This window comes from Herpailurus yagouaroundi, unplaced genomic scaffold (assembly GCF_014898765.1).
Source record: "Herpailurus yagouaroundi ecotype Mexico unplaced genomic scaffold, PumYag 181, whole genome shotgun sequence".
NCBI lineage: Eukaryota > Metazoa > Chordata > Mammalia > Carnivora > Felidae > Herpailurus > Herpailurus yagouaroundi.
Window position 1 is genome coordinate 14,666,973 of NW_024412412.1, and position 26,458 is coordinate 14,693,430.

Below are 26,458 nucleotides of genomic sequence, written 5' to 3' on the forward strand. Positions count from 1 at the left end.
TTAATAAAAACAGAGCTCATTTTTCAGCCTCGTGTCGTACGCCCTTCAGCTGTAAGTCTGTTGAAAGGAGATCTCAGGTTTTAGAGGCAGGTTCTGTTTGCCGAGGCCATTGGAGCTTCCACTGCTGGGGGGTGGTGGGCATCCTTCCACCTGAGGGGCATCCGCTGTGTGGCCGTAACAAGCTTCAGCGTTCAGAGTTGATCGTCCTCATGATACTGGGAACCGGGAAGGGTCATGGTGTGTGCGTGTGTGTGTGTGTGTGTGTGTGCGTGCGCGCGTGCATGTGACAAAAGGCTGGGTCTTTTAATGAACTGCTTCCTTGAAAATTGTCTTTCTGCAGGTGATGTGTCACCAATCAGCATGTCTCCCATCAGTCAATCTCAGTTCATTCCACTCGGGGAAATCCTTTGCTTGGCCATCTCAGCAATGAACTCCGCGAGAAAACCTGTCACCCAGGAAGCGCTGATGGAGCATCTGACCACGTGTTTCCCAGGTAATGGGAAGAGAATGTAGCACTTTCCAAACAGACGCGTGTGCTGGTCGCTCTGGGACCTCATGTGGACCGTGGTGCCTCTCATTGAAATGTAATAGAAAAAAAAATGTTTTGCCAAAACTGGCCAGAAACGTTCCTTAGGTCTGTAATTAGAAATCAAATCATCTCTGTTATTTCAAAACTAACGTGCCGTCTCCAGGTGATAATGTAATGCTCTTTTTAAGGGGCACTGAGAAGAAGAAATACAGTCAGGATGCGTGAAGAATTCTGGCAAAACCCACCAAGGTTCTAGTCAACTTCAACATAACCTTTATTTTTTAAAAAAATTTTAGTGTTTATTTTTGAGAGAGAGAGAGACAGAGCATGAGCAGGGGAGGGGCAGAGAGAGAGGGAGACCCAGAATGCGAAGCAGGCTCTGGCCTCCGAGCTGTCAGCAAAGAGCCGACGCGGGACTCGAACCCACGAACCGTGAGATCACGACCTGAGCCGGAGTCGGACGCTCAACCGACTGAGCCACCCATGACGCATGGGAGCGTGTCGGAAAAGTTTAGTCCCAAGGGATTACACTAGAGCGATAGTAAGGACAGACAAACAAACAAACAAAAACATATCTTGCATGCTTGTGTCATGGCCTGATGAGTTTTAATAATAGGATATTTGATAAATTAGTTAAGATCTCATTTTAAAGGCAAAAAATAAAATGTTTCCTTGTCTCTTAAATATTATAATAAGACAATAGTCCAGCTGCCCTACCAATGGCATTTGGTGCCTCTGGCACCAGAAGACGTTAGGAATAGTGATAAGCTAAAGACAGCGTAACCTGTCTCAAGGGGGGCAGCCCGGTCCTCAGCTCCCGTGTATTGCCCCCCCCCCCCAAAAACGTCAAACCCTGCCAGAGCTTCAAATCTACTGCTTTTTCAAGAGACTCTGGAAACTCTGTAGAATCTGTGACATCTGTAGATTTCCTTAACTATTGGCAGTTCCGTGTGTGTTGGGTGTGTGTGTACATTTTAACAAACGGGTGCCCGTGACTTGCAAGTCAAATAAAGCACGTTATCGGGCCACCAGTTTGGCAGCTTGGACTCGACATGTACCTAGATGGAAATAGAGCTTACCCAAAAAATGAACTCTCGACATAGTTTTCACCCAACCTAGAAGGGACCTTGGTGAAACAGAAGCTGTGGACTGTATCAGTTCCCTTTTGCCACCAAAATGCCGGGTAACAATCACAGGTCATGGATGGCATATGGCAGTGAACGTTTATTCAGCTCATGTGTCTGGGGGTTCTCCGGGAGTCAGCGGATCCAGACTGGACCTGCCCAGGTGGCCCTGCTCCACCTGTACCCCATCCTCTTTGGAAAAGGGGACAAGCAGTGGCAAGTTCTGCTAACGAGGACGACAGAGGCCACAAGAGAACAAGTCTGGTTATACAGAGGCGCTTCAGCCCTTCGGTCACACCACACCGACATTTCATGGGCCAAAGCAAACCTGGCCAAACTCAAGGTCGAGGTGTAAGAAAATGCACCCCACCCATGGCAGAGGGCAAGAGGAATACTTCTGGGTTTTTTTTAATGTTTGTTTATGTATTTTGAGAGAAAGCACCCACATGTGAGTTGGGGAGGGGCAGAAAAAGAGAGGGGGAGAGAGAATCCCATGTTGTCAGCACAGACCCTGAAGCGGGGGTTGAACTCACAAACCGTGAGATCCTGACCTGAGTGGAGATCAAGAGCTGGTCGCTTAACTGACTGAGACTCCCCACTTTTCCTTTTGCCCCGAAGGAACTTTACATTTCTCTCCCAGTGATTTATTTCCTCCTTCTTCAGTTTTCTAATTAACATGTTTGGAAACTATATGTGCTGTTTAAAAACTCTAACACAGACCGGCCGACCTTTTGCAACCTATAAATTACCTTAAATTTTCTAACATTATCTCTGAATATTCTTCACTGTCTGATCATCTTTCTTTGTTAACTTTCAGGCAAACCCTTTTCCTTTCAGTAGCAAGATAAACAGAGTGCCAGGTGAGAGCAATCTAAGGGGACAGATGTGGTTCACAGATGTAATGCTCTTGTGAAGAAAGACCCTTCTTGGTGGCCTTGTACCTGGTTGGCCTCTTCTGACATCAAACTTCCCCACAGCTTTTGAAATCTATTTTTATGTAGCTTCGTGGGAGATCACCTAGCTTTTCCAAAACTGGTTACATCTCTCCCATGACTGGGCTATGAAATAGAGAATGGAAAGAACACAGAACCGGTATGTAAGAGTAAATTGTGAAAAACAGCAAAATAAAGTACTAAATTGCCAAGCAGTTGATTACAATATCACTAAGTTGGAATACTTTTGTAGAGAAATCCATAGGTCACCTGTACTTAAAAGAATGACTGCTTTGCTAGCTTATATGGCATGTGAATTTAGATCTCAATGCCTTGTCATCAGATGGGCCGAGGGGAGCGAACTTCACCTTTTTCAGCTTTGTGACACTGACGACTAACGGGTCAACCCCACATTGCAGGGGCGCTGTACAGATCTGAGTCTGGGGCAGGGGTTGGCAAACCATGGGTGCAAGCTAAGTGTGGCCCACCACTTACGCTTGTAAATAAAGTTTTATTTGGAACTTTGTTAGAACACAGCCTTGACTATTTGTTTATGTATTGTCTTTAGCTGCTTATGCGGCAGTTACAGAATTGAGTAGTTGCAGCTGGGAGATCGGAGGCCTCACAAAGTAATATAATTACATTCTACCTCTTTAGAGAAAAAGTTTGCTGACCACTGGTTTAGGGCGTGGTAGTAATGATTTAAAACTTTGTTCAGCAATAGTTCCATATTTTATTTTATTTTTTGATGTTTATTTATTTTTGAGAGAGAGAAAGGCAGAGGTGAGTGGGGGAGGGGCAGAGAGCGAGAGGGAGACACGGAATCTGAAGCAGGTTCCAGGCTCCAAGCTGTGAGCCCAGAGCGTGATGCGGGGCTCGAACTCCCAAGCCGTGAGATCATGACCTGTGCTGAAGTCAGACGCACAATCGACTGAGCCACCCAGGCACCCCATGACTGTTTACGTTTATATAGCTTACTGCCTGAAAATAAAGTTTTGACTTTATTTAACTTAATATTTAACTTAATGTCATTAAAACATTTGAACTCTCATATTTAATGCATATGTTATACGTAAAAAGAATAGTCTAGATTTGGGCCTCCATTACTGTTTTGGTCATCCATATTCTTTTTTTTTTTTTTTTTTTTTTAGTGTTTATTTTTGAGAGACAGAGAGACAGAGCATGAGCAGGGGAGGGGCAGAGAAAGAGAGGGAGACACAGAATCCAAAGCAGGCTCTAGGCTCTAAGCTGTCAGCACAGAGCCCCAACACCAGGGCTCAAACCCACGAACCGCGAGATCGTAACCTGAGCTGAGATCGGACACGCAACCAACTGAGCCACCCAGGTGCCCCTAGACACCCATATTCTAAAGAAACTTTTTAGTGAAAAGTCTCCTAGTAAAAATGCCTGACATACTGAAATGTAAACCCTTTTATCACCTTTCTATATTGGTTGAATTTTGGAATTTCCATTATAGAAACAAGAATTTTTCTTAAGGTATAAAAAGAATAAATACTTGCTTCTCAGCTAAGTAAGGACTCATCACCCACCCATCCAGAAGGATCACTTAAATTGAACTAGTACTTGTTGGGTTGTTCATGATTGGATCTTCCTGGGAGGAAAGCTGACTCTCAGAAAAAGAGACCTATAGGCTGCTAATGGGGTTGAAGTTTGCTTGTGAATTTGCTAGAGAATATTAACAGATGTATGTATGTACATATATAATATTCTGCCTCCCATCTCATCCCCTTACATTGGTTCTTGCTAAATTCTCCCTCAGCCAGTGTTCTTCACAAATGAGAAGAAATAATCCAGAGAAGCCCATTGAAAGTTTCCATCTAAAATGCTTAACATACAGAAGGTATACATAAGCGCTCCATTCCAACGATTTTCAGATTTGTGGCATTAAAGGGATATGTAAGTCTAAGTAACCTCGCGTTGTCATGCAGTGTTATTAGATCTCTGTTTTTGCTTTGGAAGATGTAAAAGTGTGGAAAAGGAGAGAAGTCGGGTGTCAGCCTTATTTGGATACAGAGTTTATCTTTTTGTTCTTTAAGCCCTCAAAATCCAAGCTCATGATGAACTTTGGGAACAGAATCTGGAAGTGGTTGAATGCGCAAACTTCGAAAAGTACCCATCACGGCCATCTCTGTCCCAGGGGAGCCCTGCAGACCTCTCATGGAAGTCTGGATTTCACAGACAACTGAAAGCGCAGTCATTATACTGGGGCTTCATAATAAAATAAGCATCATAAATATCAGCGACTTTCAGTTAAAGCCTTGAAGACTCACGGGTAGAAGTGTGGAAGGTTGATTGGACAGGGCATGTTCCCAGCTTGTGTTTTCAAATTAGACATCCCTTGACCGATACACGTGAGGATCCAAGACACGAAGACTTCGTTCTGTAATACCGTCACAGTTTTGGTTTGTAGTAACAGCTGTTCTTCCGGATTACGCCTCAGCTTTCCTTTATAATGACAGCATAGTAACCTGGGCAGTCGTGAACTCGTATAAACGAGGCTTGCCGTGTTCTGGAAAAACTTGTTTCTGTTCCAGTGTTGACTGCAAGCAAGCTACCATGTAAGACACAGATTTCAGTACGGGTTTGATATCCGGATTGCTATGCCCCACAGCCCAAGTGGGCATCATTTGTGCCCACGGTGTGAATACGGTCTCATCTGGGGAGTTTTAGTCTGTGTCAGTGTGAACGGTGCCCCCAGACTTGTCCAGCAGGAGGCCCTGGTTGTTAGTGGGGTGTAGAAGCTCTTTTAAGTTGCTTCTCTTATATGCAAGCATTTTTTTATTTTATGACGGCACTCAAGCATTTCATATATATGGTTTGGGTTCTATTGCTAATTCATATGAAGTTCATTTTGTGCAGAAACTATCATAAAAATTTTAAAAATTGTTATTATACCAGCCTTGAAGCCATTTGCATAAAAACCAGAGTACCTCTCTCAAGAGCAGAGCCCTAGACTAAAGGGAAACTATGCAGCTCAAACATTAAATAATTATACTAAACAATACATTATTCATAAGCAATGTTGCCTTTCCCACCTCGCCACTACGGATGCCTTCTGAATATGGTAACTCAGACAGACGTGTATGTTACATCGCATTCATCGACTCTCTCCCAGGCCGTTACTAATGCTTTCATATCCCACTTTTGTAGTTTTGGAAGGATTGGGGGAGCCTAAACTTAGTTTACCTGCTGTTTTAGGTTGCTACAGAATGTTCTTAGGAGGTAATCTGGGTTTCCATGGATCCTGCCCCAAAGTTGAGACTATATGGGTCACGTTCATGGAGCCCCCAGTATATGTCAGGCACTGCTTTACGCTCATTTTTAGAAATTTTAAGTTTATTCATTTACTTATTTTGAAAGAGATAGTGGCAGAGGGGCAGAGAGAGAGAGAGAGAGAGAGGGAGGGAGATACAGAGTCCCAAGCAGGCTCTGCACTGTTGGCACAGAGCCCGACACAGGGCTGGAGCCCACAAACTGGGAGATCATGACCTGAGCCGAAGCTAAGAGTCGGACGTTTAACTGACCAAGCCACCCCAGGCGCCCCTGCCTTAAGCTCATTTAAACTCACAACTACCCTACGAGGGTACATGGGGTTATTATCCACATCCCGATGACCATGGACAGAGGCTCAGAGAGGTTAGGTAAGTTACCTAAGGTGATAACCAGCAACACTCATTTTCTAGCATAACCCTAACCAAGTACAGGTGGCTTAAACAACAGAAATGTATTTTCTTACAGTTCAGGAAAGCGCAAAATCAAGGTATCAGCAGAGTTGGTTGGTTCCTTCGGAGGTCTGTGAGTTCAGAAACTGCCAGACCTCTCTCCTTGGCAGGTGGATGGACATTTCTACCAGTGTTTCTTCACATGGTCTTCTCTCTGTGCACGTCTCTGTGCCCACTTACCCCTTTTTAGAAGAACATTGGTCGTGTTGGAGTAGAGTCTACCCTGATGACCTCATTTTGACTTGTTTACCTCTGCAAAGACCCTGTCTCCAAACCAGGTCACATGCTTAGGTTTAGGGGATTAGGTCTGAATGGAGGAATGGTGTGGTGGGTGGGGTTCTGCATAATGCAGCCACTGCCACCAGGTAACAGTGATGGAGCTGGGGTTTGAATCCAGCAGTGTGGCCCTGGGCTCCAGGCTTTCAGTCTCCACGTCACACTACCTTAACTGTGTCAGGCTGAATCCCATGAAATTACATTTTTGTGGGTCAGACACGGTTGAATGCTGGCAGTATGATTCAACCTGACCTATTTCCAAATTATATCATCCAGATCAAACTAGTCAGGACTGTCACCCTCAGTGTGCCTGGCACTGAGGAATGGACAATATCCAAGAAATAAGTAAATGTCCTCTAACCCGGAGAGTTTACTCTCTCTTAAGAATTTATACTTGTAATTCTGTCTCTTAAGAAAGACAAGGCATAGACATGCACACAGAACCCTTTGAACACAGTATCGGCCACGGTACCAGGAAGTCTTGTCATTTTCTTCTGGAATTTCTATTCTAAGGACTATGGCATTTTCAGACTCAGTGACCAGACAGATGGAGAAGCTTCTAAGTTTTCACAAATGTATTTCTTAGGGCTCTCTGGTTACGAGTTAGAAAAACTACCTCCATCCTGCTGACTTAGTCCAAGAAGGAGAACATTGTCACCCAAACTTCATCAGTAACGTAGTCACTTTCAAAACTGAAGGTAATGATTTCAGACCTGGAGGGTACATCTTGAACAATGGTTGAGTCTGATTGCCCCTTTATGTAACTTACAAAGTTAAGTTTATTAAGTTAGCTTAATCTTGAAAAGTGAGTGTATGGAGTAGCTTCAAGTGTGTATGGTGGCCTCTGTATATGTTCTATTGGTTTTTGATGATCAAGATAGCTATTTCAACCCAGTTTCCTTAGTTTTTTTTTTTTTTTGTAGTGAGAAAGGCTTTTCTGTAAACGTATATTATATCATGTAAAACATTTTTCATTTTTCCATCCTTTAAAAATACTCTGCCTTTTCAAGGCTCAGTTCAGGAAAGACCTTGTGACAACCGTAGCAATCTCACTGCCCCTAACTTCTGTCTCTCTTCCCGAACGCCTTTGAATCCTGCTGGCTTGCCATGTGGATGATACGTTGAAGCTTGGCAAAATTCATATGATTTTGTCTTAGTTTGGGCTGCTGTAAAAAATTCCCATAGACTGGTGGCTTAAGCACCAAACATTTATTTCTCACGATCCTGGGATCTGGGAGTTCTGAGATCAAGGCACCTGCAGATTTGGTGTCTGGTGAGGGCCCTCTTCCTGGCGTGAAGCCGGCCATATCCTCGCATGGCAGAGGGAGGGGGGGTGGCTTGTCTCTTCCTCTTCTTACGAGGGCACATCTCGAGGGCCCCATCCTTGCACCAGAGATTAAGATTTGCACATGTGAGTGTTTGGGGGGATACAAACGTTCAGTCCATAGCAGATCCTGAAAATCGGGAACCAACGACAAGTTCCCTCTACGTTCTCATGAGTGTGTTCCTTTGGTTTTAGGTGTTCCCACCCCAAGCCAAGAGATTCTACGGCACACGCTCAACACGCTGGTGCGGGAGAGGAAGATCTACCCAACTCCGGATGGCTATTTCATCGTGACCCCGCAGACTTACTTCATTACTCCTTCTCTCATAAGAACTAACAGTAAATGGTACCATTTGGATGAGAGGATACCTGACAGGTCTCAGTGTACCTCTCCGCAACCCGGAACCATAACGCCCTCTGCCTCAGGCTGCGTCAGGGAAAGAACATTGCCCAGAAACCACTGCGACTCTTGCCACTGCTGCCGAGAAGACGTGCATAGCATGCACGCCTCGACTCTGCAGAGGAAACCTGCCAAGGACTGCAAAGACCCCTATTGCCCTCCTTCACTCTGCCAGGTGCCACCCACTGACAAGAGCAAAAGTACTGTCAACTTTTCGTATAAGACAGAAACTCTCTCAAAACCGAAAGATAGTGAAAAGCAGTCCAAAAAATTTGGGCTCAAGTTATTCCGGCTAAGTTTTAAAAAAGATAAGACCAAACAGCTAGCCAATTTTTCTGCCCAGTTTCCTCCCGAGGAGTGGCCCCTGCGAGATGAAGACACGCCAACCACTATCCCTAGGGAGGTGGAAATGGAAATCATTAGGCGTATTAACCCGGACTTGACCGTGGAAAATGTCATGAGACACACTGCACTGATGAAGAAACTTGAAGAAGAGAAAGCACATCGGAGTAAAGCTGGGTCCTCTGCCCATCACAGCGGAAGAAGTAAAAAGAGTAGGACTCATCGAAAGTCCCACGGGAAGTCTCGGTCCCACAGCAAGACACGAGTGTCTAAAGGAGACCCTTCAGACGGTTCTCATCTGGATATCCCAGGTGACAGAGAGTATGACTTTTGTGATCCTCTTACCAGGGCACCCAGGGAGGGCTGCTTCATCATTGAACACAAAGGAGATAACTTCATCATGCATAGTAACACGAACGTGATTGAGTCTCATTTCCCCATGACACCAGAATGGGATGTGTCTGGGGAATTGGCCAAAAGGAGAACTGAGATGCCTTTTCCTGAACCTTCCAGGGGAAGCTCCCACTCAAAAGTGCACCGAAGCCACAGCCATACCCAGGACCGAAGGTCCAGGAATGAGAGATCCAACAAAGCCAAGGAGAGATCCAGATCGATGGATAACTCAAAGGGCCCTCTGGGTGCTTCTTCTCTAGGGACCCCTGAAGACCTGGCTGAAGGCTGTAGCCAAGACGACCAAACCCCCAGCCAGTCCTACATTGACGACAGTACGTTAAGGCCCGCACAAGCAATTGGCCATCAAAGGGCTCATGTGTCATCCACGAGCTATAAAGAGGTGTGTATTCCAGAAATAGTCAGTGGCAGCAAGGAGCCTTCCAGTGCTTGTAGCCTCTTGGAGCCAGGAAAACCACCTGAGAGTATGCCATCCTATGGGGAACTCAACTCTTGTCCAACAAAAACAGCTACAGATGACTATTTCCAGTGCAACACCTCCAGTGAGACGGTCCTCACGGCACCATCACCTCTGGGAAAGAATAAAGAGGATCATGACACTCTGACTCTGGCGGAAGGGGTGAAAAAGCTGCCTCTGTCTGATAGGCAGGCCCCACATTCTTCCAGGGAGCCTGTGGGGCACAAGGAGGAGTCACCAAAAGGGCCAGGTGGGGGCCCAGCTGTTTCGGGCGCAGTGGCAGAAGGGATCGCCAATGGACGCCTCGTCCAGCACCACAGCGCCGAGCCCAGCAGCCTGGACAAGAGGAAAGAGATATTCAGCAAAGACACACTGTTCAAACCTCTTCACAGCACCTTGTCTGTAAACAGCTATCACAAATCGAGCCTGTCCCTCCTCAAATCTCTCCCGAAGACACCTGCCGACACACTGCCAGGCCGATGCGAGAAACTGGAGCCGTCCCTGGGGACCTCGGTGGCACCAGCCATTCCTGGTTCCCAGCGTCAGCAGGAGTCCGGGGGGAACCAGGAAGCCTCTTTTGACTATTACAATGTCTCTGATGACGACGACTCTGAGGAAGGGGCAAACAAAAACACAGAGGAGGAAAAAAACAGAGATGATGTAGGCACCATGCAGTGGCTCCTTGAGAGGGAGAAGGAAAGAGACTTACAGAGGAAATTTGAGAAGAACCTCACCCTCCTTGCCCCAAAAGAAACCGACAGCAGCAGCAACCAGAGAGCCACGCATTCGGCACGCCTCGACAGCATGGACAGCAGCAGCATCACTGTGGACAGTGGATTCAACTCCCCACGGTAGGGAGAGGCATCTCTGCACACGGGCACACACACACATACACCTACCAGGGCCTGGGGCTTTATGCAAATAACTTGAAACGTTTTTTGATTTCACAGTTTTAATTCTGTGAATGCGGGTTAAGGGTTGTGTGAGCTGTATTGTTAACAACCTGTTTCTGACTTCTTTTTCAGGAATTGAAACAAATGTTTCTGCAGCTGTAGAGATCACCAATCTGGACTGGTGGGTTGGCTCCCTCCCTCAAACTTGCATCAGGCCAATCTAACTAGGACCAACATTTTCCAGTATTTTTCTTCTATGCGTATATTGCCCCCATGCTGGTAAAAGAAGTTTGTGTTTTTTTTTTTTTTTTTTTTTAGGTCCTCAAAAATAATAACTTTTTGGGTAGAATGAGTGGTCAGTAGTCAGTTGGGGGTTGGGTATAAATTAATTGACTCAAAGACAGGGGTCCCTCTAGTGGGAACGACAGATCTCAACCCCTTGGGGCATCCAGATGCTTGCTGCCACTGCAGTCCTGACTCTGTGCGCCCCCTTTCCCCACTTTGCTCATACATTTCAGATCCACAGAGAAATGGAATCTTGTGTCTCTCACAGGAAGATGAGGGGCCCTTGCTCCATTAGATCAAAACGTGTGCCCACACTTTTATGTCTCCTCCCGCAGAATTGACACAACCCATTTAGGCACTCTGATTATAGCTGGTAATTCAGCAAAGGGTTAACAGCAGAGAGCATGTAATGCCTGACTGGCATGTCGAGAGCACTAAAGTGGTTCAGGGGATAAGAAAGCCAAAGAGCGTCTGTGCAACTTCCTTTTTTTTCTCCTTAACTCTTCCTTCTCCTCAAAGGGCAACTGGGGACCCAATTCTTCTAAATTCTACTCCAGATTGGTGACTCTGAGATGCAGAAATACTACTGAGAGGTTGACATTTCTCATGAGTTGTGATTCCCAAGATTCTACAATATATTTTAGAATTTTAACAAGTACCCAGATACGATTATATGCTTCATATATTATTTTAATTATTAAGAATTAAATGTAGTTCTGTTATGATTTCACTTTACTCTGGATAATTTGGGGACGGAGCATTCCCAAATCCAAATTGGGAATCGTTAATCTGTCTGTCCCATATTAGACCTTTATTATTCCTTAAAGGGCTAGTTCTTGATTATGATGATGATGATGATGATTTTTGCCATGTAACCTTTTTTTCCAAGTTAACACGTGTGTGGAAGTCTAATGTCTAAACAAACCACAGAGACGGTGCTCTGACGGAAGAGGGTGTGAGGCCAGGAGCCCCACATCTCCTCTGCCTGTCCCTCCATGAGCCCTAACTGACCTCAGGGGGCCATGGCACTCAGTGTGAAAACCACTGGTCTACCTATTAATGACTTTTCTAAAATACGACTGCTGCTAAATATTTTTTAAGTCCCAAATCAAATCAAATGTATATATCCTTTTCTTTCTATTTCTGTCTTCTGCTCTTTTTTTTCCTCTTGAGTTTCTAATAGTGGGTGCAGGAGAGGCACATTGAAGGTTTGTAGTTGATGGTAGATGTTCAAGACCATTGCTTATGGAAGGTGTGGTTTATTTTGCCTGTACCTTATGTTCGACTGTTTCTTAACCATATAGACACTACCTGACCAATGCTTTGAACACCAGCTTTCAACCTTGCACAGTGCCCGCTTGGCCCCTGCACCTCCACAGAGGGAAGGCTGTGGTGCTCTAGAGATCATTGCTAAGAAGATATTGAGAATAGCTTAATGGGTTCTAACTCAAAACTCTCCCACTACATAATAGTGAAAGGAAGGTTTTTGGCTTGGGGGCAGATAAACACATATATTCACGAAATCGTTGAACCAGTCTTGCCATAGAATGTATTGTTTTATCTCTAAATTTGAAATGCAGAATATAGAACTTATGAATGGGATTATTTCTTGACATAGGCTTTATTTTCATTTCTTTAATAACATACTTAAGGTTAAACGCTTTGTCCTGGTAGGAGGTAAGATCTCTCTGAAGAGACAGCCTTCTCACATTTAGGGATGTGTCTGTCCACTACTATGAGGGAGATTTTCTCTACTGGAATATGCAGACCGCCCATAAATTTCCCGCGACTAGATAATCTACAGAGCAATTCCTAATTTTGCCCCTTTCGTATTTAATATCCTTTGGTTAGAAGTTATGTCAAAACTTACTATACCTGTTTTTAAACTGTATTTTCTGTATACCTCAATTGATTACGTTGTTTTCTGATGCATGAGGAAGGTCTGTGAAGGAGAATGGTTGAGTTATAGGGAGTTTTATTCTATGGCATGAGGAGTATTTTAGCCACAGAGCATTATCAGACTGATACCTCTCCACTGCTGTGAGATACAGAAGTCTTAAGTGGGCCATTTATTCGAATCTTCCAGTACTTAATTCACTGAGCAACTAAGATCCAACAACAATAACAAAACAAAACAAAACAAAACAAAACAAAAGACCAAGCAAGGTGATGTCCACACTCCCAGCTTTCAGTGCTGGCTCACAAGTCATGTTCAGCCACATTTCCAGAATTCTTTAGTCCCTTTCGTTGGGGACTAAAGGGTTTTGAAAAGAGGGGATTGGGGAGGGAAGGTAGAAGCTTCAACTGTGCTGGGAGATCTAATATTGAACATGAAAAATCTTGACCTCAGAGGCCTGCTATTCCAAATCTGAGGCCAAAAACTGCTTGAAAACACAGTGTGAAAATCAGAGGTAGCACAGCTTCCCGGGAGGTGTCTGCTTTGTGTACTGCAGGAGCACGTGCCTGTCGGAGCGCCAGGCCAGTGGAGGCACGCTCAGCCAGGGCACTGAGCAACCAGCGTCTTGGTTCACCTCTTCTGCTTATCAAATCCTGAAATCTTATTTTGAAGGTTGCACTCCACTATAGCTTTCTTTTTCAAGAAAGTAAGAACTTTTAAGTGTGAGGAATATTTTTACTGTTAACGCTCTACCTCCGTCAGCTTTTTCAGGATCATGCCCAGAACCCTCATTATGAATGCCGCTCACCCTACTCATTATTACGGCAATAATGAAATATATCCTTTGGGGAAACTGGAGTACTATATACATTTATCACTATTAATGACTCAGGCCAAACGTGGCCAGAGGCATCTCAGAGCACCTACAGCTCCCAACTTAGATGATCTCTTGCAGTGATGTGTGTTTATGGTGTCTGGCATGCCTTAAAAGCTGGTTGAAAATGTTTAAGCTGGTTTAAGGTCCTTTGGACTTTAAAGTGCATTTTGCCCTAGGAAAGATGCCATTTAGTCATGTATGGATTCTGAAACCAACTCATCGGAGCTACTTAATTCCTTAGATGCCAGATGTACAACCGAAATAATATGTATCTAGCTTTTTAATGTACAGGTTCCTTGATGCGTATTTCTTCACAATCACCCTGTGAGTAGGTGAATCCCATAACTCTCCCCATTTTAGAGATGAGGAGATCAAATACTATAAAAGGTTGCTGTCACGATTTAAGAATGAAACTGAAGGAACAGGGCAGGAAATCTTTGGGGTTCTCCATGTTGATTGCCCTTTTTCCTTCCTCCGCCTCACCCCGTGCCTCAGCTGTGGTGCTAGCAAGCCACGGATGACTTTTCTTAGGGAAGGTGTAAGGCAGGTAAGTAGGTGAGTCTAGCACTTTCCATCCCTTTAGTGCTGATGTTTTGGGGTATTCTTTAGGTATGCTCAGATCTACTGTGAGCACAATGAAAGAACTTGATTTACTTCTGTGAACATATTAACCTTCTGGGCGTGCACTTTGCAGTCAAGAGAAGTCCAGTTGTCTTTGTGGTGGTCAGTGAACAAACTTCCTTTTAAACAGTTACCTGTTTACCTGGCTCCCAGATGAGAAGCAAACTCAAGGCCACAAGGGGTTAGGATGAAATAGTCCATTCTCTAGGAACTACTGCCAAAGTATAGGCAGGCCCTGCCTTCCCAAAGTTTGCGTTCACAGCCCTTGGCTTTGACGAGAGACCCTACTCATTAATGGCTTTCTTCCTTTGAAAGCAAAAATCTTCAGATTTCTTTCAGATTGCAGAAACAGGTACTAACTTGGGCCTTTCGTAAAAGTGAAGAAGCGTCATTGCAAACATTAGGAAAGCGGGTGTATCTACTTTTTAACCATTTCGGCCTCTGGAAGGTTTCATGGGAACATCCTACTGTCAGATGGTGGGAAAACCTGCGTAGGGTTCAGACAGCATTGCTATCCGTTCCGATGGGAATGAAAGAGCGGTGGTGAGGCTGTCCACTTCAGTAGTTTGACCTGTTGACTGGTTCCATCAGGCTTACATCAGGGATGGGGGCCGACTTTCAGAGAATATTTTCTAAACTTTGAATCTGTCTGGAAGGGTGGATGGATATTTTGAGCGTCCTGGTGGTGTCTTCAATCTCTTTGTAAACTAAGCTTCTTATTACCATTTTGAGGACTTTGAACCTGGAACCTGTTCAGTTCCTACCAATCAGGCCAAGTAATTTTTTTTTTTTTTTTAGTGTTTATTTATTCTTGAGACAGAGACAGAGCATGAACAGGGGAGGGGCCGAGACAGAGGGAGACACAGAATCCGAAGCAGGCTCCAGGCTCCAAGCTGTCAGCACATAGCCTGACGCGGGGCTCGAACCCACAAACCGTGAGATCATGACCTGAGCTGAAGTCGGATGCTCAACCGACTGAGCCACCCAGGCGCCCCTAAGTAATCTTATTTCTAATGCTATTGCCCTACACATTTAAAAGGCTAATGTTCTGAATCTCTTGGAACAATAAAACAAACTCACAGGTTTCTGACTTAGAAAAACTGAAAGAGAGGGGCGCCTGGGTGGCTCAGTCAGTTGAACGTCCGACTTCAGCTCAGGTCATGATCTCATGGCTCATGAGTTTGAGCCCCGCGTCGAGCTCTGTGCTGACAGCTCAGAGCCTGGAGCCTGCTTTGGATTCTGTGTCTCCCTCTCTTTCTGCCCCTAACCCACTCACATTCTGTCTCTGTCTCTCTCAAAAATAAATAAACATTAAAAAAAAAAAAAGAAAAACTGAAAGAGAAATAGAAATGCTAAAGCCTTTAAATTACCTCTACTCTGAAAAATAAAATATTTCTACCAAAGCAGGGGGAGGGCACGTAAGCTTCACAAATTAATGGGGAAATTTTAAGAGTCCTTTTCTGAAAATATAATGTATTTCCACAAAAGTGTTAAGATTGGAAACAGAGGTACCAAGTGCTTTAAGAAGAATTTTATTCCCATCAGTGTGGCAGATTAGCTAATGGCATGCTTGAAGTCCAACCAGAGTCAAAATCTGCTAATCGGGAATGAAAACAGCATCATTAGGGGCAAAACTGAGTTTATTCAAGAGCACTTTTCTCAATGAATTTCCAGCCTGAAATGAAATCACTACGTATGTGTATTTAAGAGGATTCTTTTCTCAGATGAATGTGTGATAGCCATCCATCACATCAAATTTGGAAGTGGTTTCCTTGAACGGGAAGGGAAGGGGAAAACATTGAAGATGCGTTTAGCTGGGTGGAAAGCTGTCATTCAGGGTGCCGTTTACTAGAACACGTGTGTGAAAGCTTCTGGAGCCCACGCTGAAAGAGCGTATGTGACTAATCAGCGTGAGATGGGGCATATGTGACATCATGAGCCGACAGGAAATCCATTAACTACATCATTTGCTCTTCCTCTGGGGTAATTATTTATGTGTAAAACAAAACAAAACAAACCCTTTTTACTCTTTTAGCACTCGGGAGAGCCTGGCTTCCAACACATCAAGCATTGTTGAAAGTAACCGTCGTCAGAACGTTACCTTGAGCCCGGTGCACGGTGGGGCTGGTCCGGCTTTCAGCTTCCGAGCAAGTACGGACCCCGCGACGAATGAAGCTGAGAAATTACAGAAACCTTCCAACTGCTTGCAGGCTTCTGTTACCAGTGTGTGACTGTCGTTCTGCCTCAGATCTCCTGGCTCCTCCGACACAGCCAAGTTTACGACACTGGGACTGATGTTTACATCTTGGGAAAGACGAGCATCTCGACCGCAGTTTTTGTGTTTACTTAAACTGTGCCGCTGAGTAGGCTAGGGCAAAAAACAAAAATCTTTATTTCGGAGTATTGCTTTTCACATGTATGGCTCTGTAGCAACCGAATAGCAGTAGTAGGGGTGATATGTATACTTTTGCTTCACTACTTGTAACTGAGCACACATAGGAAAGTCTAGACACTGTAAGTGTGATATGCATTCCAATGTCATGAAGTTGCCAATTCCATTTTTAAATGCCACAGATGCGTGTTGCTCCCAGTCTGTGGTCAGAGGGTGCCACGGAACTGATCCTTGACACTTCCAAAAACAAAAACAAAAAAAACAAAAACAAAAAAAGCGTAAGCCACCACAAAACGTCAAATGCGAGGGTCCGCCTTGAGGGAGATCAAGGTCAGACTGACCAGAAGGGACCCCAGCCCCTTGTGTGTGAATTGTTCATGCACCAGTCATTTCTCACTGTGAGTTTTCGTGACATGATTTTGCAGGAGCCCGTGGAAGTGTGTCAGAAGGGGTCGTGATCGAAATTCTGGGAGTGTCTGTTTTCAGGATTTTGTTTTTAAGTGTAACAGATGCTTGTCCGAGTTTTTAACCTTCCATAATCACAAACAGGAATATAGGCCTTTGATTCTGAAGTGAACGAAGGAAGGGGATCCCCAGCCTGGCTGGGGCACAGCACTGAGTGATGGAAGCGGGAAATGCGGACTCTTAACTGGTGTTAATCAAATATTTAAGGAAGATAATTTCCTCCTTGTGATACTTATGATGATCCTATCTTACTATAATAGATAACGATAATTAGTTTGTTTAAAAGCAAAATGTTCTTTGTGATACAAATGAAGAGTATGGCCTGGGGATGTTATTCTTTCTAATGGAAGGACATTAATCTATTTTATGTAGTTTTAAATAGAATGCCTAAATTAGGCTATGGGAGATCATTTTTAGTGGTTATAGGAAAGAGCAAATTTAGGGAGAGTTGAACTTCAGGCCTTTTATTCCTGGAAAGATATCTATAGAGAAAACTTTAAAAAGTAATTTTTGATTAGAACTATACATGTGCCCATGTACTTACCAACAGGATGTGCTCATTCTGCAAGTATGGTATAATCCGAACTTGTACTCCCCCCAAAAATCTATCAGAATGACAATTATGCATACATGAACTATGCCAGAGTGATGTTTACAGATACTTTGTAACCAATTTCAGGAGGCGTTTTTAGGCGGATGTATAGTTATTGGCCCAACTTATTTCAGAATGGTTTGTTAACGTTTTGCTTTGGTTTACAACGTCATGTTGAATATGGAGAAGACTCTAAGCAGCAAAGGAATACAAATAACCGGGCTTCCACTTTACAGAGAAGAGACACTTCCAAGTTCCCCCATTTTATTAAGAACCATGGTAGATACTGAACAGGTATTTGCAGAAGGGTTACATATGACACAAGTAAAGTCTGGCAAAACGTTTTAGTTTAGTGGCACGTGATGTTTGGAGCCACAGACCGTAAAATACATACCCAAAAATAAATCTAAAGTCTTTCCGCCTCGGACTTAAGTAATTGGCATAAAAATGTGTGACACATTTCTGCTTCAGTATTAGGTTCAATCCCTAGGGATCTGTTTAAGGAGCGCAGTCCTACACATAGTTGGACTGATTCTTGAAACATATGGATACTCCCTCATGCGTTTTCAGATATTTGCAAGTTGCATTGAGTCAAACTGGACTCATCAAGCTTAGATTCCTTTTTTTTATGCCTATAGTGAAACGTCAGCACGTTTCTTGGTAAGCCCCTATGCCACTAAAATGCTTAGGTCAGTTGGCTTTGAGTCTCATGCCTTATTTCTTCCAAGGCACGCCCTGATTGCCCAGAAATGAACTATTTGGTCTCATGGCTTAAATATGTCCGGAAGGAATGATAATGTATCTAATAGACTATACACAGAGTCTATTTCCTTGGGGAGGTATATACCATACGGATACTAAATTCTTCTGTCTAAATTCGTTTTGGGTTTTTTTTTTCCCCCAAAAAACCTGCTCTCAAGCGCTGAATCATACCATCAGTTCATAAATAACGTAACCATTGAAACAATACATCAGCCTCTAGTTGATCCTCTGAAAATGGCCATTATGATAATCAAATGCTGTGTGGACAGGAAAGGAAAGCATTACCCTTTAAGAGAAGCTTTAAAATATGACTTTATCAATAGTTCACAAGAAATAGGTTTACAGAAGATGTTATTCAAATAAAACGTGTATACCATTAGCCTGATGCTATGGGGTACATGATTTTAAAAACAACCAGAAACTCCCTTAGACCTGGAGCCATTAGTGTAGAAAAGATGGGCTTTAAAGACCGTACAATGGAAGCAGACATTCTGTGTGGAAATATCCCCGTCTGAATCTAATCAGGATTCTTGGATGGGGGAGGAGTGAGGCGGCAGGAAGCATGTTACGGATGTGACCCGAGATGGTCAACGGCGAGCCTCTCAGTGACCAAACGCTCGGCCCGCACCAACGTTGCCAGCACCCATTTCCTCCCCTATGCTGATAGCTTTGTGTTACATGGCTGCTTATCCAGTCTTCGCTTAGAGTTTCTTAGCTGGAAGGTTTACAAAACTGAATCTGGTTGAATCTCTGCGTAGCGTTCAACTTTCAAGGGTCAACCCATCTGTCGGCATTTTGCACACGTATGTATTATTATGATACAGCATATTACTTTATGGTAATTTTTATTTTTACATAGAACTACCTCCATAAATTTGATGAAGCGGCAGCAGTGTGTTCAAGTGTATTGTTCAGAAAAGCAAAGTTGAAAACTTTCGTAAACATTCGGCCATGGCGTTCTGTGTGTGTGTCAGTGGCTGCCCGTGTGGGCTCGTGACTTTTTCATGGCCGTGGTTTTGTTTTACGGCATTATTTCGCTTTCAGATGTAAACCTGTCTCTCCTCTCTATCCCACAAAAGCACACTTGATTTTGTTACGAACGAAACGAAGTTGAAATTTCTTGTCTTTCTACCCCACCCCACCCACCCCATTCCTGCCAAGAGTTCTCTCTGGCAAAGAGCCGATTGGTACACATAATTTAGCCAGATCTCTACTCCTGAAAGAATCCGATTTGAATTCTAGGTTTTCAGTAGAAGTCACACCAGATATGTGGACCGTGCCGGCTTTGAAGTACTTTGGGCCTCGCTGCTTTCACGCACACGCTACCATATCGAGCCCAAACTTCATTTTAATTAAAAGAGCAGTGCTGTGTACTCACCACGTGTGCTAAATAATTTGTATTCCATTTTCTATATTTTGCACATCTCAGGGGACCTTAATGAGCATATGAAAAGGGGGGGGTGCCATCAAATAGAGAAACTAACAGAAGAGCTGAATGGGGACCAAGCAGGATAAAAATACCAAATTACTGCTTCTCTGATGTTGTGAAGCTCAAGTTCAGGAAGCATAAGTTGAAAGTTAAGCTGAAGTAACGATGATCTGAACACCAGCTGTTCCCAAGTCTCCCTTTCTTAGAGCCCAGCCAATGGTTCGAAGATGTAAATTTAAATTATATCGCAATCGCCATGGGGAAGAAAAAACCCTGTTTGATGAAAAGAAAAGCATTGTGCGTTTTTTGTTTTGTTTTTTTTTTAGGTTGGCACAGCTCTGTAAAACCCTACCCAGGACGAACCACATATTGCCACCAAGTGTACTTGAAAATAAAGTTTTTAACTTAAATTGTAGGCATCTTGCTCACTATACAATAGTGAACCTATTTTGAAAAGTCTCACCATTTATAACATGGGCAGCATTTGGAGCTTGATTAAAAGCCAACAACAAACTATCATGACTTTGCCCGTTCATTTTGGGATCTCAAAGTGCTTCCAAAGCATTCAGATTGACAATTAACAAAGCAGGTCCTGTTTGTAACACCCATACTTGAAATGGACAAACAGAAGGAGTGACTTAAGATTACCCAGAAACTCAGTGGCAGCTACCAGTGACCTATTTTCTAACTGATAGACCATCATGAGAAATCACTAAATACAATGCTGTTTTTTCTGATGTGTGCTAATAAAGTCAAAGGAAACAAATACAACCGTACACTTTTGTCCATTTTCATTCAAAAAGTTCAGGGTGTTTGGAATTTTACAAAATCCACCCAATGCCATTGCAGTCAGAGGCAGATCCCAGACATACACCCTAGTTTACAGTTTCCTCTTGGGCTTCTTTAATTCCTGTGCTAAAATACCATCTTTCAGGAACATGTGCTCCTGGCAGTGGAAGGTGCTGAAACAGAAATCGTAATTTAGAACTTTATCAAGTACTCTTCACAGTGCTACTTTTGGCACAACAGAAATCCAGTACAACGTATTGAGTCCTACCTGTAAGAATCTGGATTTCCGAGGGAGCTGATCTAGTTCTAAGTGTTTTCTCGAACTAGGAGATATCAGATCCTTGCTGGGGACCTTCTCCATTGCCACGGGCCAGGCACAGAACCAGCCGGAAGCATGCTGTCAGGCGACAGCAGACCCCAAGCAGAAGTGATCCCGTCTTTTCCTGTCCCTCCCCGCCCTCCTCCCCCACCCCGCCCAGTACTGCCCTGCCCATTCTCTTCTTTCTCTTCTGTTCTCGAGACATGCTTCTGCACGTGTTTAGGCTCAGGGAAGCCAGGACACAGGAAGGACGAATGCAAAAGCAAGGAAACCACTGTTTTGCTTTGGGTTAATAAAATACGGGCAGGAAGGAGATTACGATCAGTCTGATCTTTGCCAAGTAAGATAAAACAATCAGCTGTCACTCCGTCATTCTCCCAGAAGGTTCTACAGTATTAAGGATACATCTAATATTTTCCCATAGATTTTTATTTAGGAGACATTTCATAAATTATATATATGAAGACTTTCATGATTAAATTTCCCAGTGTGTTGAAAATAGGCATTGGCATGTCCCTGATTGAGTTAATCTCTGCGTCTTTTTTAGCAGCATCCCAGAGAGAGAGTCCCCCAGTGATTGCTCCTCCAACACATAATCCTGTGTTTTCACAGTTGTTCTATGACTTACAGTTGCTGATTTGCAAGGTAGAGAATTCTACGAGGCTCATGGGGGACTAAACTTTCTTATGATTGTATATTATCAGTTATAGGGCTTTAATTGCTCATTGTTGGCTGCAGATGTGAACACACATACGCACACACGCACACACACCCTGCCAACGAGGGAAGGGGGAGTTTCACGAGTGAGGCAGCAGTGACCCTGGAAGCAAACGTTAAGGCTAGAGGCTTGGCCTGTCCACGTACAGTGCCTATGCCTCCCTGTCCAAAGGCTGACCTTGGCACCCCGTTCCTTGCTCCCACCAAAAAGAGGTACCAAATCTGAGATCTGAGAACTCCTCCAGTGTCAGTCCTCTGCAGTTACGGAAAATTCATGAAGTCCACGCTCAGCAGCTTCTTGCCTGCCTTTCCTCAGAGGTCCTGCCTCCCTGCCTCCTTCCCGGTCCCCCTCCTAGATACCGATACACCGCCACGGTTTCCACAACGGAAGCGCAAAACAGCGTGTGGTACTGTGCACACGTGATGGGTTAGGACTAGAGCTGCCCTAGGGTCACCTTCATGTAAGTATTGACAGCTACAAATTAAGGTCCTTAGAGTAGTTGACATAGATACTACTTTCTAGAAGAGAATTAAATTTCAACATTAAGTTTAAAGGGATCATAATTCTGCAGGTATCTTTCTCTGAGTGACTGAATGTGACTATTGCATTAGGGTAAATGAATTAAGAAGTGCAAGTGGGATTTACTGTATGTTAGAAAGGAGTTTTGCAGCCAAGACTGCCTTGAATAAAATGTGTTTGCACTGAAAAAAAAAAAAACTTTAAATTACTTGGTCTCTGGTTGCTGTAAAGGTCATCCAAGATGGATGTTCTGTTTATATTGTATAGTATTTCATATGAAATAATTACAGTTCATGAAATGTCTTCCCTAATGTTACTGATTTATGACAGCACATTTGTAACATGGTTTTTATCGTGCCGGTGTGCCATATTGTAAATGATGATTGACTTGTCATGCTTAGTATAATAACTTAAAAGGAAAAAAAAGCACAGGGATTTTTGTAAGTCTATATTTGAAAGTCCCTCCATATGGTAATATTGTGTTCATGTTGTTTATGTAGTGTTGTGTGAAATATCCATTTTGGATTGTGTTACTTTTTAAGATATTAAATAACATTTGGTTATATGTCTAAGTGGATTTTTTTTGGTACTTGAGCGAAAATACTTTAGGTGAGACCAATTTATTGCTCTCAATTAACAGGAGCTCGTAGCAAAATTTTTATTGCACAGTCTTAGTGATTAGAGCTTTTGAATGAAAACAACTGAACACAGAAATATCTAATCAGAATCTTTTTCCAGGAATGTTGAAAAAGACACATTTTTGGCCAGCTATTCAAATTTAAGAGTTAGGCTTAGAGACACAAAGGATTACGTCTTCTGTGAAATCAGAAAGCGGTGGGGTTGGTTTGTTTTGTCGGCCCTCAAATCACAACTTCTGTCCCCAAATAAACGTGATCCCCTCCCCCATGAGCACCCAGCGTCTATTCACATATTCCTGGAAGGCGCTTGTACAAGTTTGCAACTCCTCCAGAATCTACCACTCTTTTGGCTGTCCACAGTGGTAAATCTTTGTCCTTGGAGAAAGGACTCCCTTTCTTCAAACCAAAAGTAATCCTCCCTCAAGCAAACGATGAAGTTCGGCAACAGCAGTGTTAGTCAAAAACAATCGGAAGCTATAACGTTGAGCCTGATTTTCTTGTAAAGGCAATTACCCAAAGCAGACCTCCGATGACAGAGTCATTTGGGTAAGTGTGGGGAACCCAAGGTGACCACTTTGAAGAACAGGTCCTATTTTAGTTTGCATATAGTTTGAACTGTCTCCATTCAGACACCCCCTTCTTCAAGCACGAAGTTAGCATGAGCTTACAATACCGGAACAATAAAGGTGATGGCGTGTTCCCTTCAGAGCGAGCCAGTGAACCAGACACATGGAGGAAATGTGACTTCAGAAGATGGAAGGCAGGATTCTGACTCCTTTGAGAGAATGGTCACAGTTCATAAAAATCTTTTCTTTCCAAAGGAAATGGTATGGCTTTAACTTATTTTTAAGTGTTTAGAGTGGTGGGATTTTTTTTTCCCTCCATAAAGAAAAGCCAAGCAGGGTACTCAATACGTGCCTCCTGCCCTGTTACAGCTGTGAAATCGAGAGCCACTGAATCATAAAAAGAAGGTATTCACCTGACTTTAATAATTTATTTAACTGTGAAATCATATCCCTACTGTGGGGATACTTGAATTTCATGATATTCCCCCTGTTTGGGCCCAGTGGTTCCAGACTTCTCCTGTAAAGCAAATAGTTAATCATGTAACACATGGAATAAGTGTGTGTGATGAATATTTAGAGGCCACATAGCACCAGACAGCAATTCCAAGAAAAATCAAGGCACCTGCACTCCAGATAGGCTGAGCGGGCTTTTCTGGTGAACCTTGTTAAAAGAATGGCATTAGAAGTGCAATGTCAAGAGCAAGAGGCAGATACAATGCATTAGATAAGAGAGGTCAGGTCAGAGATGCTAATGTGGAATTACAAGGAAAGAACAGTAACTGCTGATGTTCAATGAAGAGCAAATTCTTCCCTCCTCAGATCCAGGACTTTGGGGCTGGTGTCTGGCTCACGGGGAGTGAAGGCTGGACTTCAAACCAGCCTTGGCCTATCCAGGTGACCCTTTGGATGGTTTCTTAGGCAGCCCCCAATTCCACCCAGCACGTTCCTCCGAGGTCATCTTCTTCCATGTCTCCCTGTTTCTCTTCTTTTGTTGTGAAGCTCCGTGCATTGTTTTTCTTTCTTGTTTCCTTGGGTTTATTTTCCTCTGTTACTCTTTTCTCTATGTTTAACCAAGAGTTTTTGTTTGTTTGCTTGTTTGTAGTTAGGCTTTCTTGTCTAATGTTTGGACTCCTTCCTGGTCTCAATTATTTATATGAAAGTATATAATTATTTTTATATTTTGGAATTTTGCTATATATTAATTATATATATTTACATAATATCTACTAAATATACTATAGATACAAGATGTATGCATTATAGTATATAATATATAATGTTACATACATAATCTGCATGTAGTGACAATTGATAACTAGTATTTTAAATTTCGTGTTTATATTGCCCTACCCTCCTTGGATCCACAGGCCTCTGTCATCCCTCAACCTCACTTCCACGCACCTTTGCACTAAAAGCTTTTGGTTCTCCAACACTTGGATAGAAATCTGCCACCAGCTGATTCATCAAAGGTCTGCTAAATCACTGGCAACTTCCGGAGATGAGAGATAGATGATCGATCGATAGATAGATAGATAGATAGATAGATGATAATGCATTAGACCAAAGATCTCTGTATTGTTATAGTCTATAAATGGCAATGAAAAAAAAAAGATGTCATGCAAGAGGATATAGTTTGACTTCTGTGTGACTCCCTTTTAATGATGTGTGTTGAGAATTTATCTTGGGAAATTATCTTTGAACATTTTTATAGCTATGCTTCAAGCCAGCACCTGCCATTCTTTACTATACCCTATATTGGGGAGGGTGGAACCCCCCTGAAAATCACTTTCTTTAAAATTAATAATAGGTCAGGGGCACCTGGGTGGCTCAGTCGGTTGGGCGTCCGACTTCGGCTCAGGTCATGATCTCCCAGTTGGTGGGTTCTAGCCCCGCGTCGGGCTCTGTGCTGACAGCTCAGAGCCTGGAGCCTGCTTCGGGTTCTGTTTCTCCTCCTCTGTCTGCCCTTCCCATGCTCATGCTCTGTCTTACTCTGTCTCAATAATAAATAATAAATAAATATAAAAAAAATTAATAATAGGTCAGTGGTTTCTAGTATGGAAAACCTCAGTCTCAGTTATCTTCCATCAAGGTAACATACCCACTCGCCATCCAGCTAGATTGTGAAGGTATCAGTGGTCTCTCCTGCCCAGTGTGGCTTCCTGTTGTCTGTTACTGTTGACAAGACATGCGACAGGTTGACAAATATTAGACGGATTGGAGATGACAGGGTTTTGTGTTTTTTTCCTTTTTCCCTTCCTATGTTATTTGAGAGCAGTTTGTAAGACTTCTGTGTTGAATGTCAAGAGATCAGTATTCAGATGCAGAAGGTACTGGGATTCCCAGGGATAGAGCGATGGCCTTGGAAACAGAAGATTCCATTTCTACAGTTAGTGTCCTCCCATGTCTCCTTCAGTCTTTAAAAGGGACCAAATTGGGTGGAGCAGGGGCTACCAGCTGGCCTCATAAGTCAGGCAAATGGGTATGATAGACGTTATCTTTTACAATTGACTTTTGCTCTAGCCAATTAATTGGGAGATCTACTAATGCTTTCACTTCCCTAAAGATTTCAGCAGCCAGAATATTTCGTAAAGAGCCTACTGAGAGCAAAACACTTCCACTGCGTTTTTAACGCAAACATTTTAGAACAGTTTTAGAATTACAGAATTACTATGACAGTGATACAAAGAGTTCCTGTGTACCCTGTACCCAGGGTCCCGTACCATTAACATCTTACATTATATGGTACAGTGCTTGCAATTAACGAACCGATACTGATGTTATTGTTAACTAAAGCAGTACTTGATTCAGATTCCCTCAGTTTGTCCCTACAGTCATTTTTCTGCTCCAGGAGCCCAACCAGGATACCACATTACATGTAGTCACTGTGTGTCTTTGGTCTCCTCTGGTCTGAGTTTCTGAGACTTCTTCTGTGTTTGATGACCTGGACAGTTGTGAAGGGTGTGGTTCAGGAATTTTGCACAAGGTCCCTCACTTCGGATATGTCCTCTGCTTTTCTCACGGTCAGGATGGAGTTGTGTGTGATTGGGATGAGGGGGTCACAGAGGGAAAGTGCCAGTCTCCTCATACTGGATCAAGAATAAATACCATCAATGTGACTTATCACTGTTGGCGTTAACATCGATCACCTCGCTCGAGGT

The 26,458-nt window shown here is 43.4% G+C and overlaps 1 protein-coding gene across 4 annotated transcripts in view; it reads left to right on the top strand.

Annotated features, from left to right (window-relative positions):
- The window catches only part of STOX2 (storkhead box 2), a 226,542-nt gene extending 203,881 nt beyond the window's left edge, over positions 1-22,661 (top strand). For 3 of the 4 annotated variants that reach the window (XM_040489894.1, XM_040489896.1, XM_040489897.1), the window contains 3 exons: positions 341-493; positions 8,124-10,389; positions 16,147-22,661. In XM_040489894.1, the coding sequence (XP_040345828.1) occupies positions 341-493; positions 8,124-10,389; positions 16,147-16,342 (2,615 nt within the window). In that variant the 3' untranslated portion in view covers positions 16,343-22,661. Of the gene's footprint in view, positions 1-340; positions 494-8,123; positions 10,394-16,146 lie in introns of those variants that run through there. The other variant, XM_040489895.1, reaches the window with a different exon arrangement.
- The last annotated feature ends 3,797 nt before the right edge of the window (positions 22,662-26,458 follow it).